The sequence below is a fragment of the Glandiceps talaboti genome, chromosome 14 (assembly GCF_964340395.1).
Source record: "Glandiceps talaboti chromosome 14, keGlaTala1.1, whole genome shotgun sequence".
Taxonomy (NCBI): Eukaryota; Metazoa; Hemichordata; class Enteropneusta; family Spengelidae; genus Glandiceps; species Glandiceps talaboti.
Genome location: NC_135562.1, coordinates 18,045,300 through 18,060,660, shown reverse-complemented (window position 1 = coordinate 18,060,660; position 15,361 = coordinate 18,045,300). Strand labels below are relative to the sequence as shown.

Genomic DNA, 15,361 nt, shown 5'->3' with positions numbered 1-15,361 from the left:
GACTCTTGCATGTCATTCTTCAGACCATGTGTGGAGGCGGACCACTTATACTTCCATATTCAGACATATGGTTTCTGACTTTGCTTGCTGGACTTGTTTTACTTGAACCACAAAGGTCAACCCAATTCACACCTTCTAAATCCCCCCTTTGTCTTACACTATCCATTACTGAAGCAACACAGTCAAGGAGATGCACAAACTTTTATATTAGCTTCAGTAGAGGACTGCTTATCCCAGCTGCACCCCAAAAATGCTGAGTCAACATTTTGACAGCTAAAGGGTATACATGTATAATGCAAGATATTGTTTCATTTAGTACACACATCCCTCTTCAATGCAATGTATGTATGTACAGCTAAAGGATATAGTCTTGTGTCAGACTTAGGTCTTGTTTACAGAAGAAGTAACTTTGAGCCTCAATTCCGACATGGTTTCTTTTTTATAGGTTGCATGGATATACATAATTGTGTAGACAAAAAAAAAATCCATAAGTTTAAAATGTACGAATCGAGTCTCAACTTAATGATTTTCTGGCATCTAAACATCTTCTAGCAATCAGGCTGGCATAGGGCTAACATTTTCCTAAGACTTGATTAAATATAATTCAAAAATATAACTTAGTTCAATAAAGCTATAGAGGAATTTGACTATACGGTGGAGAGAGAGATTATAGAAAATGAGCCTAAGGTATAGCAACTAGAACTTAGTCTAAACATATTCATGTGTAACATGATACCAACAAACAAAAAACACTTTACGGTGAACATGCATATACTGATGTACAACTGAACTTTATTGATGAAAATATTATTTCAACTGTAGTACCGGGAGAGCAACTCAGAATTCCCACAAGGACGTTTATCAAGTACATTGTATACGTACATTATTTCCTGAGAAAGACTCTTAGACCACGTACATCAGTGATTGTGTACAAAAGACCTAACCAGTCGATTAATCCATTGATGGGCTAGTCAATATTTTATTGACGTCAGATGTTGTCTAATTAAGTCGATAATTCTGTCGGCATGATCCTTCTAAAACTTTAATTTAATGCACTTTTTGATAGACAGCCAGTATAATCTGGTGATGCCACCAAACGAGTGATAATCATTGTTACCTGAGTCAGAATTCGACAAAAGAAAAATTCCTACAAAATCCCTGCATACAGGACAGGAGCTAAAAGTTAATTGTTGTGACATCATGTACACCTGATTTTACTTTTAATGATATATAAAAACAACAGGGTTGAGTTTTGCTAATTTGACCTTTGCAGTAATTGTTGGCTCAAAAGGTCAAGCATTCAATAGTAATGAGGATTTAATGAGTCTTTGTAAACTGTTAATCCATCATAATAACTAGTTTATGTGTTTGTGTGCCCTAGCTCTGTCATGGTGGGTCTGACGGTGTGACAAATCAGGTTTCGGTTTAGAACTTCTACAAGTGCACTGTAAAAGCACTTTAGGGGTATTTGCAGGGTTGATGGCTTTTGAATTTGACAGAGGTAAGATTTTACAGTACGTAATGTTTATTACGAGGGTAATTGTCTTTCTGTATTTGTTAGAAATCAATGTATCCACCCTGGTTTGATTGTTGACCAGGTGATCAGTTACCTGAGTGTACGTCACATATTGATCCTTAAGACCACCAGTACAAACAGTTGACATAATTTGCAAGATATATATGATATTAATGTGTTTGTGTATTTAGTTTTGGAGTGTTTATGTGTATACATTGTACAAATGTATGTTTGTGTGTCTATTTGTCATGTAAATGTGTATCAGATATCTGTGTGTGTCTGTGTTAATTGTTGTACCGTACTGTGTGTCTACAGTGTTTGTCGTGTATGTACATGTATGTGGTTGGTTGTTTGTGTCTGTATAGTATAGTATGTGTCTATGTTGGTGTCGATCTATGTGTTTGAGAGTTTATGTGTTCTCATTTGTGTCTCCCATGTTGTTTTTGTTATTTGTATTGAGTGCTTTGCTCCACACTGTAATTTGTAGTTTGGCCTTGACTTCATTGTTTCAAAGTAAGTTGTAAACTGACATAATACATGTAGCATAGAAATGAGTGATTGTAAACAGTTATTAAAGGAGGAATAAGATTATCTGTCATTTGTGTCGATGTGCAGTGCATTTAATACAAACATAGCCTGTCATACCTGTAGTGTAGACATTAGAACAACTATATACACAGGGAGTTATCAGGCTCAGTTAGTTTTGTTTACAAATACAAACAAACAAGTAAACAAACAAAACACAAGTAAACATTAACAACTAAACCGATAAATAAGTAGATAAATACATGAATAAACAAACAAATAAACAAACAAGCAAACAAACAAACACTACCCCCCAAATAGTCACCAATGGAGATACCGTATTTCGAGCAACTGTGACAACATTGCGTGTCTGACATGTATTAGATCACTGCATATCTTCCATCCACATAATAATACATAACCAGATTATCCCAACTGATAGAACTTCTCAGGTTTCATGTTTTGTAGTGGATTGGAGATACATGTAGTACCGCAGCGGACTCTTGAACACTTTTAAAGTCTTTTCATTTTGTCACGGACACTGTCAGTTTCATATCGTGGGACAATGAGTCCTAGCTCTAACTTGTGATATATAGTTGTTAATATCTATTGACAATAAGAGTAATTGGAGAATACAATTTTTTATTTAGTTTGATCCATGATCTTATCGGTATGTGGTTCACCGAGACTAAAGGAGTCGTCATTGTGAATGTTCCTGTTATTGTTCGCTTCATGTGAAGCAAATATGTAAAAGAGTATGACCATCATGTAATGACAAATCTTAATATAGTTTGCTGAAGTACTTATATATTGTATATGATGTTGACAATAGCATATGGAGAAATGAATTTCAATTCAATTGCGGGTGGGGGAGGAGGTAATAGATAGTGAGAAAGGGGAAGGAGACAAACAAAGAAGAGAATGTTGAGAGGAGTACATGTAGACACTTAGAGTTTAGAGGCTGAAGGGATAGAGGAGAGAGAGAGAGAGAGAGAGAGAGAGAGAGAGAGAGAGAGAGAGAGAGAGAGAGAGAGAGAGAGAGACAGAGAGAGAGACAGAGACAGACAGACAGACAGACAGACAGACAGACAGACAGACAGACAGACAGGGGGGGGAGAAAAAGGGAGAGAGAAAGCCAGAGGTGGAAAGTACCAAGAAGAACAGAATATTGAAAAACTATTCTACCTGAATTTAGAGGTTATCATATACTCTAGGTATTCTCAATAACTCTGACTATAAAGTGATTGTGGTACATTACAGTTATTAAGTATATTTTCATCAATAACCATGTTAGCCAATAAGAGTACAATGTGTGTATAATTCAGATATAATTCTATATATAATAAAAGAAAACTAAATTGCAGATAGAATTTCCAAAATAGAACCTGAAGGTCACCAGAAAATAATAGTTTGTTTTATTGCCTGTTACAATCTGTAGGGTAAGATGACTTAAATTAAATCTCACAATATGACCATCGCTTCAACACAAAAACAGCGGAAACCATTAATCGGATGGCATTGACCTGCAAGGAAGGAAAAGAGGACAATATCCTCTGGTTGCTAGGTAACACTATAAACGATGGTTGTTTTAATGACGTTCACAAACATTATGGCTACAAACTGTTTTCTTGAAAAGACTTATATATGCAACCCTATTCTATGCTTGTTGTTGATTTGGGCTCTATACTCAAAACTGACAGCCTAAAATGTTAACAGTTTTGTCTTTAAACCTGAATTAGATTAGGCGAAAAATATTTTTTTGTTTTTCCAGTAAATAGCCTCAGAAAATAGGGCAGGTACATTGGGATTTTATTTCAGTTGTTTTTATTTTTGAAAAATATTGCTTTGAATTTGTCAGTGTTGTTTCAAATTCAGTTTTCAAGCAGGAAGCCATGATACACTTATTTTATAAATGAAAATCCAAAATAAATATCTAATCCTTATCCATCATGGCTTCTTTAAGTTGTCTAAATAAATGTACCTATAGAAAGTACAAAATGTATCTACTAAACATGTACAGTCTTTTCTGACAACTGAGCAAAATGGCTTTTATTCTATGTTGAAGACATTTATTATATTAAAGGGAGAGTGAAAGGAAAATACGAAAATCTCAAAATCTTTGGGAAAGTCTTTTCTAACCCTTTAAGTTTAATTTCAACTGTATGTGACTGAGGATTAAGTTTTGTACATTGTATTTATACATCACATTGCAATGTATGTATGTATAGAGATGGATACATGTACATTAATGCTGGTGATAGTATTGACAGGGGTGTAACTATTGACAGGGGTGTAACTATTTTTAAGGAATAGGTCAAAGTGGACAAATTACTTTATAGTCTGTTTACGACGCTGAATGACTGACTCTGATAACATTTGTCTTATTCCGCTTGACTTGCAAACCGTAGAAAGTTGATAATTATGGTTTGAAGATCTAAGTAGTTAGTCACACACCCCATCAGTTGTGGAGGTGTTCAGGTAAAAATGGCTTTTGGGCTGTGTTAGTCAAGGTCCTGAAGGACCGTATTCCATACCACAATCCCAGTCAGTCACCTTGCTCAAGGTGTTAAATGTGGTTCACACACCCCCACCACCACCACCACCACCACGGCCCATGTCAATAGTAATCCATCACAAACTGACAGGCTGTTGTCATCACTCATTAATATTCATTTGTACAGCTGATTCATTTTTGACTCTGATATGCAAATATCCAACCAGGACTCCACCTCCAGTCTATTTACACTAAAATCACGTGGGGACGCCATGATGTCATCATGTTTATATGAACACCGTAGGGGGTAGCACAGATATCTGTGCTCAAGCAAGGGGATTGACTAGACTGGGATTGTCGTACCTATCAGAGGTTCTTAATGAAGAGTGCTGACTGATAGCGTGGCATGAATGTCTGTATCATACAGACTATTAGTAGTGCCGACTGATAGCATGGCAAACCATGTCTGTATCGTACAGACTACAAGACAAGCTGAATAAGACAAGTTTTATCTGAGTCAGTAATTCAGCACCGTAAACAGGCTAGGAAAGGTAGCGGATAATAATGAGTACAGCAACTGTCAAATTAAGGATGCGTATAGGAAAGGTGTCCCGGGCTCCACCTCCTCCTCTCCCCAGGAGTTTTTTTTGAAATTCAAGGACTAAAAGTATGCATTCTAGTCACATACCTTCTGATTGCAATGGAATCTGAATTTGAAAAAAATATAAAAAACAAATTCCTGAAAAGTATTAACTGGCTAGAAATCACAGAATGGCAGATCGGTTTTTGCTGGTTCAATCAACCCTTATCTATATCCCCAGTAGAGATAAAGAAATTTCATTTTCAAATTTTGGCTATACATTCTTTATTTGTGAAGAATAAAAATCATTGAAGATCTCTCACATTGTGTTTATCATTAATGTCAATCAGAAAACATGATTAGGTAACCATGGCAACCAAGAAGGCTTATTTTTTTTCACTTCTATGATTTGATGTGGGGGCATTGTGGTTTCATCATTCTTCCCCTACGGGTGGGGAATTAAGAGATTCTCAAGTAAGGAGTTACAAAATATTGCGATAGATTTTAGTGAATTGAACGATTATATATTTATTGTATGAGGTGCCTTCAGAGTAGCGTCACCCTGTGGGGTAATAAAGCACTTTATCTCTTGATGACATCAATGTCATATTGTTGCCATGGTAACACATTTATTTTGAAACACTCAGTATGCTTTTGTAGCAACTGTGTGAAGGATGATGGTTTCCATGGCAAGTGAACATAAATCTATCATCAAACAGACGCTCTGACTTCATGAAAATGTCTCCAAAGAAGTTGCATGTGACCTTGAACAAAAGCTATTCAAAAAGAGCTCTCCATTTGGACTTTGTATTAAAAATATGGAAAAGTTTACAGTCACTACTTTTTTCAGGAGAGAAGATTTTTATTAATCATTTTTTATCAGGTCGTGTTAGTGAATATAGCTGCAAATTTTTTGGGAGATGTTATCAAGGAATAGTAAATATTTAATAAGAATGCTTTTGAATGGATTTTTTTAAAGTACATGTCTCTCAGAATATTATAGTTGCCATAACGATAAGAATAGGATTTTATCTTTGGTTTTTAGTTAAAGGGGCACAAGCTGACTTATATTTTTTGGGGGATGCAATTTTTTTCTGCAAATTAAAAGGTATTCACAGTATTCTACTTACTGGTATTTACTTAACCATCACTTACAATAGGTCATTTCAGACTGCAAACAGGAAATTGAGAATACAGCACCCTCACTCAAATTGGGGGTATCATCACGTCATAAGTACTGTTTCCCTTGGTATTCTGTAGAAGTGTAAATCAGGGATGTTTTTCGTATTGTTCAGACATCGAGGAAAGCAGCAGTGTTCTATGATTAACCGAGTAACCTATACCATGTATACCCCCTAAGGTACACACAGACAGGAAGTAGAGCGCCACCATGGCAAATTTTGGAAAGGCCTATTGACTGAACTCAAACCAGGTTTTAGGATATAACTTATGAACGGTCCAATGACATAATTTATTATACTTATAACAAAATGTGCAAGAACCGTGCTAACAATGCCAGTAATGTAAAAAGGATCGAGGTATGCATCAACTTTATACTAAAAATAGTGTAATCAAAATTTTTAGTAAGTATTTTTACTAATGAATTTTCTCAGCTTGTGCCCCTTTAATAAATCAGCTTGACTATGTTTTGCAGAGCTGTAATTTTATTTTTAAATTTGGTCGTCTGATCGATTTAGCTTTCCGTTGGTCTACATGTAGGAGACTACCACCTACCCTAGAATCCTTGACGTGCTAACCGTGATATCCCAGTGCGAAGAATTTAAAACCCATTAAGAATTTGTGCCTGTTTTCTGGCTCTATCCGTAGATTCCATTAAAGCAATAGGTTGTTGGTGAAATACGTACCAGGTATGGTAGGGAAAAACAAAAGCAAAATCCACTTGTGACTCACAAGTACTTCAGGTTGACTATCACCGTCTCATTTTGGTCTTCTAGATACCATAGTTTAGTATTCTGTGTGTCCTGGACTACTGAATTTCAAGCTCTGTGATTTTAAAAATGTATACGAACTGCGATATAAGGATTGTTGGTGGCCGAGTGGTTAAACCACTTGCCTCATATTATCACTGCGGTTGGGGTTCAAACCCACACTTTCAAGGTTTGATTAAATCTACCATGGTGTATGTAAGAAGAGTGTCATTCAGTTTGACTAACATTTTTTTCCCCGGGTACTCAGTGCCCTAGAGCTCCTGCATTAACACCGAACCCATGAGGGATGGCCCTCACTGGACTTCTTGGAAGATAAGTCTTATACTTAAAGAACTATCCATCAGTATAAATAAAAGATTATTATTATTATCAAATATTATAATCTTAATGTCATTGTGTATTTTTTCCAGAACACGTTTACCCAGAACAAGTGAAAGTCTATTTAAATGAAAATCCTGCATTTTTAGAAGAATATGTGATGAACAATGTAAACCAAGAAGAACTGGAGAGATGGCTGATAAGGCGGGCTCAGAGAGGTAGTCACAGTACGACCAAAGAAATTGGCAAAGTTAACAGTGAGTATTAAAGAAAGCATCTAAAGAAAGCCTCTAGTGTTCTCCCATAACATTAGGTAATACCAATAGTGAATAAAGATAATGGGGTTCGACACTAAGCCCTCTTGTAATTTCTGTGTTCTCCCTAAACATTAAGGTAACAGGGGTACTGAGCCCTCTTGTAATTTCTGTGTTCTCTCTGAACAAGGTAACAGGGTACTGAGCCCTCTTGCAATTCTGTGTTCTATCTGAACAAAGGTAACATAGGTACTGAGCCATTGTGTAATTTCTGTGTTCTCTCTGAACAAGGTGATACGGGTACTGAGCAGCAGCCATCTTGTAATTTCTGTGTTTTCCTTCAGGTAACAGGAGCACCGAGCACTAGCTGGATAGCTAATTTCTCTATTTCATTTGACCAATTCGTAATAACACAACAAATTCGTTGTCAGTGCTAATTTCTCCATTTCATTTGTAGGTTTAACAATAGGTGAAATTCATGAAAATTTAGTTACTTGGCCCGGAAAACTTTACTTGATCAATATGGCACTATCCTAACTGTGTGTTTGTGTTCTATTGATAGAAGGAGAAAAATTGCCTTATAAGAAAAATAAATCAAATAAAAATGAAATAATTTCATCTCTGGCATGCATGTTTCAAAGAATGTGTTTGTTAAATGAAATGATAGCATTTATTGTGAATCAATAAAACTGCACATGTTCGTGTCAAATGAAAGAAAACGGTTCATTATCAATATTTTTCAAGATGACATGTTTTTGATGTAAGAAAATTGGAAATTAGTCAAAAAACATGTTGTCAGTGAAGAAAACATGTTTTGATCGTAGACTGTAAAATAATTCCAGTATTAATTTCATTATTTTGAATATGTTTTTGAGTACTTAATATAATTGTTTTGATGTTGTCAGTCATGCATGCATTATTAGGTGATATGACGACATTACTCCTTCCTGAGTTTGTCAAGTGAATCGAAGTAAAAGTGCTTGCATAGGAAATGTGATAACATATATTTCCTGCGTACTATGGGTTGCTCTCCTGTGCATTCTTCATCTTAAATAAGTGCAACAATGATTTGAACCTTCGACTAGTTTTAAGTTTTTGCACCTCAGTGAGCTTCTTCAAGAACTTCCTTCAGATAATTCATAAATGTGTTTTCATTGATCGGATTAACAATGGAATTAATGTTTTCTTACTGAAAATTATGTCAATTTGTGCCCTTTTCTTATAATTTGTGATGGTGACTCATATATTTAAAAAAAATCATTTTGTGTGGATTGACTTTTATTGGCGCCATTGAGTCTGGCGTGCTATAAATTATTCTTGATTGATTGATTGATTGAATGATTTAGTTACAAAGTGAAAAAATTCTATAAAATTTAGTTTTTGATAAAAAATTAATATTATGGTTTAGGCTAATATTTTCTGACTGAATATTGTGCATAACAGAACTGTGTTTTTTCTACATACAGTTTGTAATGATGAGTCGTAAATTAACAAAATTCTTTAAAAATTTACAGTTTCTGATAAAAAAATGATATTTTGATGAAAAGATATAATAATTATTAACCTGATTAATATGCTTTTCAATATGACCACATGAAATTAATAAAGTAAGATAAAGATGCAGATGGATTTGAATATATTTTGTGAAAAAAACCATAAACTAAGTTAAAGGGGAACACATTTTCATAAACTATATGTTCTTGAGAACAATTTCATGATTTTATATCACCTATAAGTACTTACAATTTCAGAGAAACATCAAGTTGATTTTGTGCCTTCGTAGGGTTTCTTTGCTATCATGGGCTGTTGCATCATGGGAGTGAGCAGAAATAATATATTCAAGTTTTACAATAACTTTTAAGGTGCTTTTCCTTGTAGAATATTAATGAGTTTGATTAAGTTTTATTGACAACTTTTCTGATTAGATATTCACTAATTACAATTGGCACAAATCGAGTTTGCAATGTTTTTTTATTGGGTGAAAATACTCATATACTCCCAGAAAGTAGAATGTAAAATATAATTACAGTTGAATGTCATTATGCAGCAACCCCCCCCCCCCCACAGAGCCTCACCCTACCCCCCCCCCACCACACACACACACACACACACACACACACACACACACACACACACACACACACAGCCATGGTAATTCAATTTTGCACATTCACATCTCATTATTGTATTTTTTTTCTATTTTAGGTACAAGCTCTCCACCAAGAAGGCTATCAAGATGGAAGGTAAGTAATCCCCCCAAAAAACACCGACAATTTTAGAAATATTAAACCTGCACTACATACATCCATGTAGCTGTAACTCTTATATTTTCATCATCAAGCAACTTTTTCACTAAAGATTGGTCATTTAATCATAAAAAGACATTGTACAGACCTGTTAATTTGAGGTCAATTTTGTCCATAGGTAGTTTAGTGACAGGTTTAAATCTTGACCAAAAACTTGCCTTTGGATGTGGTGTAATGTTGTAGTTTTTCTTGCCATGGGTACTGCACTTAGACAGGGACTACAGAGATGCTAAAAAAATGTACGTTTCCAACCAGAAATATTCATGAAATTGTGTAAAACTGTTTCCACAACGGAACTCTGGAGTCCTACTAATCAGACAAATTCAGTGTGATTTTGGAGGGATAATAGTTTGCAGTATAGTGGTTTTTGTATTGTGTTTATCAAAAAACAAAAAGCAAGTAGTCGTAGAATTCACCTAAAAAAAAAATGTGTAAACTTTTGCTGTGACTAACTTGTCCAAGAAAACTCCAGCCCATGCACAGCAGTTAAAATCTAGAAACAAAATCTGGGATAACCATACAAATTTTTGAAATAGTGGTCAAAATGATTAAAAAATAAGCCAATTTAGAATCCAATATGGCCACCAAATATGTTTAGCTTTATGGGAAAATAAAAGATTGGCAATTTCTTTGAAAACAAGATGGGGACCCAAAAATTTATTTTGGTATTGCAAAAAGACCAACTGCAAGTTTTCTACATGGCACAGTTTACAGAAGTATCTAAAACTTTGTGGAGTTTCAGTGAAATTTGTCCCCGAGGCACATTCCATCTTAATCCGAACATTTTATCATATGGCCGTCAAACTTTAATTAATTAATATACCCTGCCCCCACATTTCATGTTGACAGCTATGCAATGTGATCGATGAGCATTCTTGAATAAAAGGTTAACACTATCTTGTACACCGAGAAGCACTCTTGTTCAACCCTTCTTTTTAACAATACCTTCAAAATGGAGAAATAACTTGAATATTGCACAGTATGGTTCATTGATCATCACTGTAGAAATGTGTTGTTTATCAAGTTATCGTTTAACAAATGGTCACATGTACACAACATTATAACATTACCTTTCTCCTGGCTGCCCCAAGGAGAATTTGTTTAGCTTTTAGCAATTACTTTTATGGAAAGCTAACAAGGAGATTTATTTGGTCATTGTACTTTCTTTCTGTGTACTTCTTCTGTGAGTTGAGTTTATTAGCATTTCTAGTTGGCTTACATTCAAAAGTTTAAATGCGCGATAATAATGCAGTAATGCTGGCATTGCCACAGGTGATAGTCTCGTCTGTCAGGGAATTCTCAAACTTTGGTGTGAAAACGCTTCAACTGCCATACCTTTTGAAAATACCCCAATAGAGTAATAATTGCCCCGCTATTGTTCGTCTCCAGTCAGATGTGCGAGCAAATATTATCGTTGACTTGTAGTGTTGATTTTAATTCGTTCAATTGTTATGTATTGTTTGTTTTGAACAGAGGGACCCGTTCTTGTGTAATAGCTGTATTTAAGTCCTCATTTTTCACACACTCTTAAAAAGGACAATAGATGGAATCTCTGTTGTGTTCTCGCTTTTCACAGCCCTGAGTACCGGTATGTTTATGTTAAGAACAAAAAAACTTGAAAACATACAAAAGTATTTAACCTGTTTAATCTATGCAGTACATCAAGGTGTCTGATAACTTCTCAATACCAATGTGTATACAATGTGCTAATAATTGGATACAAAATGGTTTATGCACAAATTAAATGTTCACTGACTCTCATAGTTACAAATTAACAGAAAAATACATGAAAAGTCTAATTTACCCATCTTTACCCAACCTTTACCCTACCTGTGACCCACCTAACCACCATCTCTGTCCAGGGGTAGTACAAGACGCAGTACCACTTTTGACTGTCTACAGCCCCCAGGGGAGAGATCACTGGGGGTAAATTAAGTCAAAGGTGGAACTTCGTTTCATACTCACCACATTTACACAATCCTCTGCTCAAGATTTACCCCAGCGGAAAGACATGGTCAAATATGACTTTTCGTATAGTGCTAAATAATAAAATATTTTGGGAAGGGAATCCGAAATTTTTACAGACCTCTCAACTGTAATTTTCTTCTCATGATGCTGATGAGACAATAGCAAAAATTTTGGATTCACTTTAAGAAATGTTGACTCTTTAATATGGGTGAGATCAAAAGTTCAATTTAGGATAAACTAAATTCTTTTATTTTCATGGTGGGAGGATTTTGAACCATTTTAGTTCTCATTGACAAAAAACTATTTTACTGGTAATGAAGTCTGCATTGTACCCCTTAATATAAATATTTCTAGTGAAAGTTTTCAAATTGAAAATGGAAGAATTGTTGCTATGTAAATGTATGACACCAAAACATATGTTAGGAATGAAGGTATACATGTATCCCCCCCCCAACCCCCCAACCCTGACCAAGTCAGCCAAAACTGAAAATTGTTTCAGACAGCAGATCAATTTCAAATCAGTATGTAGTATTTTGAGTATCAACACAAAGCCGGAATGTCGTGAGTAAAACATAGTTCTCTAACTGTATTTTTTCAGTGCTGTACATTTACTACGGTGAAAATTCTTCAATTTCTCAGTTTGATGACATATTTAGCATTCCATGTAACATCCAAATTGTCATCAAAGGTGCACAAACTGAGTTTACACATTTTTTACTTTAGTTTTTGTTGCATATCTAAAATTCACCCAGAGTATTCTACATACTGAAGCAAACATAACTATCACTTGCAATTGACTGAACTCAAACCTGGTATTATGATAAAGCATATAAATGATGTAATTTTTCACATGTGTTCAAAAATATTGAGGGAATCTATACAAGGCAATTCACTGTTCTGAAAGATTCTAACAATACCAGAAGGAAATTGTAATATCATAGAAGGCTTGACATTGATGTTAATATTATACTAAGAATAGTTTAAGTCAGTTTTATGTAAGTATTTTTACTTGAATAAATGGTTTATAAACCCAGCCTGTGCCATTTTAAATGTCGTGAATATCCAAGGTGTCCTTCCCCTTAAGGATTTATATTCAAATTACTGATTATTATCAAAGTAAGTCAGAATAAAATATTACGGTTGTAGTGAAATAGTGATTGAGTGCACATGTGTCAAATTAGGATATTAGATTTAAAAATGTCAGAGGTGACTTCAATAAATTGTCAAGGGTTCGTCTACAGAACTGTGTCACTGAGTTTTCCACATGTTGGATTGTTTAGACGACACTGCTTGAGTTTGAATAAAAGGACAAGTCCAAGTCTGGTTAAAACTTCTGCTTTGTTTGAATCCTGATATTTCCACTGTGCACAGGCAGTCTTTTTCAAGGGCTAAAATACTAAAAGAGTATGAACAAATAAGAATACAGAAAATGAAACGAAAAGCTTAAATGAATCCATTAAACCGGTGTAAAAATGTGTAAAAATAAAACTTAAAAGAGGAAAGAACAAAAACTGAAATGTTGAGACTAGAACAGTAAACACTGTTTGTCATGAAGTTTGACAGAGACAGATTTTGTTCCGGTTACCCTCCCTACCCCTGGCAGCGATAGCTTTTCACTGCCAACTCTAAAGATTTGTTTGAAATAATAGTATCACGAAAGTTGTGAAGTCTTGCGAGAAATAGTGGATGCGGAAACTGTCGTCAATTTAAGAAGACAATATAAAATTGTTCTTCCAATCTGTAATGGCTGTACATCTGATTGGAAGAAACTAATAACACTGAGACCATATGGAAAACAATGGAAAACATAACTACCTTAACTAGACACTCACACATGAAAAAAAAAAAAAATTAAATAAAAAATCTACCTTCCCCACCGATTCTAATATTGAGCATAATCGGAACCACACAATATTATCTTCAGGCCTATTAACTTAGAATTCCTTTAAATTCTTTATCTCGCATTTCATCTTTTTTCCATCCATGTTATCAAAAATAAACTATTTTTGTACAATGGTATAGAAGACATTAGGCCATTTCCAATGCCCCAGTTCTTGCACAAAGCATTTCTCAATAGTGCCACTAGAGGGCGATGTTTTTATCATGTCAATTTTATCCTAACACAGCGAAGTTTTGTACACCATAGAGTGATTCATTGTGGCCCTAATTCTCTTCAGTGAAGTGAAAAAACAGGATAATTTTTTTAGCCAAATAAAAAAATTATGCGTTTCTAGTAACCCAACTGACCCAAGTTTAAGTGCTGGTCCTAAACATTTTTTGACATTCAAAATAGTACAGTTGCGAGAATTTGCTTCTAATTTTAGGTACATTTTCTTTCCAAAGTCAATTTTTTTTAGAGTAAGGCCTAAAAAAACATTGTATTACTTTGGGTGTCTAGTTGGGAAATTGTTCAAATCAAAATGATCTTACCTACCGGTGTGTGATTTTGGGTCAAAATACTTAAACTCAAAAACTACGAAGCATATTGGTCTGAAATTTGGTGGAACATTCTTAAGGGTGTTTAGATTAAGAATTGTTTACGACATGATGATCCCATCAGGGATATGCAAATTAGGGCTAATAATGTATCTTTTTGGTCAAAAATCTTTCATTCCAAACCTACTCAGCTGAAATTTAACTAGGGTGCATCTGGGGGTGTATAGATGAAGAAGTATCAAGCATAATGATCTCATCAGTAATATGCAAAGTAGGTGTAAAAATGTGAATTTTGGTCAAAAATTTATATCTCAAAAAGTACTTGGTCGGTGAGACTGAACTTGGTGAGATGTTTCTAGAAGAATTATTCTGCAGATTTTCTTCAAAATATTTTGACACAATTACCCCTAGCAACCATGACCATGCCATTAGACAAATGAATAAGCATTCAAAAAATGTTTGCATATGTGCATAGCAACAAGACCATGCCCATAGCAACAGCCAATTGATCACATATTATGCAAAGATAACAATGGGGATTAATAGACAATTGAATAATCGTTCAAAAAATATATGTAGATTTGCCTACCAACAAGACCACATCCATAGCAACAGCCAAATGGTGGTTTATTTCACAAAGATAACTATGGGGATTAATAGACAATTGAATAAACATTCAAAAATGTATGTAAATTGCCCAGTAACACTAAGACCATGCCCATAGCAACAGCCAAATGATGAAATATATTGCAAAGATAACAACAGGGATTAATCGACAATATAATAATCATTCAAAAAATGTATGTAAATGTGCAAATGACCACCTATATATCTAGAATGGCTCACCATGTATTACACATTTTTAAAACTGTATAGTACAGTTGTGCTACAATACCATTGGCGCTATTTTTTATGCCTTATGTATATTAATATGCCTTGGGAAAGTAAGTAATTGAAACCTAAAATATATATTGTTTTACACAGTTTTTTGTCAAATTGTTTTCGATTCCTCACA

The 15,361-nt window shown here is 34.7% G+C and overlaps 1 protein-coding gene across 5 annotated transcripts in view; it reads left to right on the top strand.

Moving 5' to 3' along the window:
• LOC144445496 (putative 3',5'-cyclic phosphodiesterase pde-5) overlaps window positions 1-15,361 on the top strand; it is a 129,727-nt gene that overhangs the window by 80,385 nt on the left and 33,981 nt on the right. For 4 of the 5 annotated variants that reach the window (XM_078135064.1, XM_078135060.1, XM_078135061.1 and 1 more), the window contains exons 3-4: window positions 7,475-7,639; window positions 9,842-9,879. In XM_078135064.1, the coding sequence (XP_077991190.1) occupies window positions 7,475-7,639; window positions 9,842-9,879 (203 nt within the window). Of the gene's footprint in view, window positions 1-7,474; window positions 7,640-8,651; window positions 8,742-9,841; window positions 9,880-15,361 lie in introns of those variants that run through there. The other variant, XM_078135065.1, reaches the window with a different exon arrangement.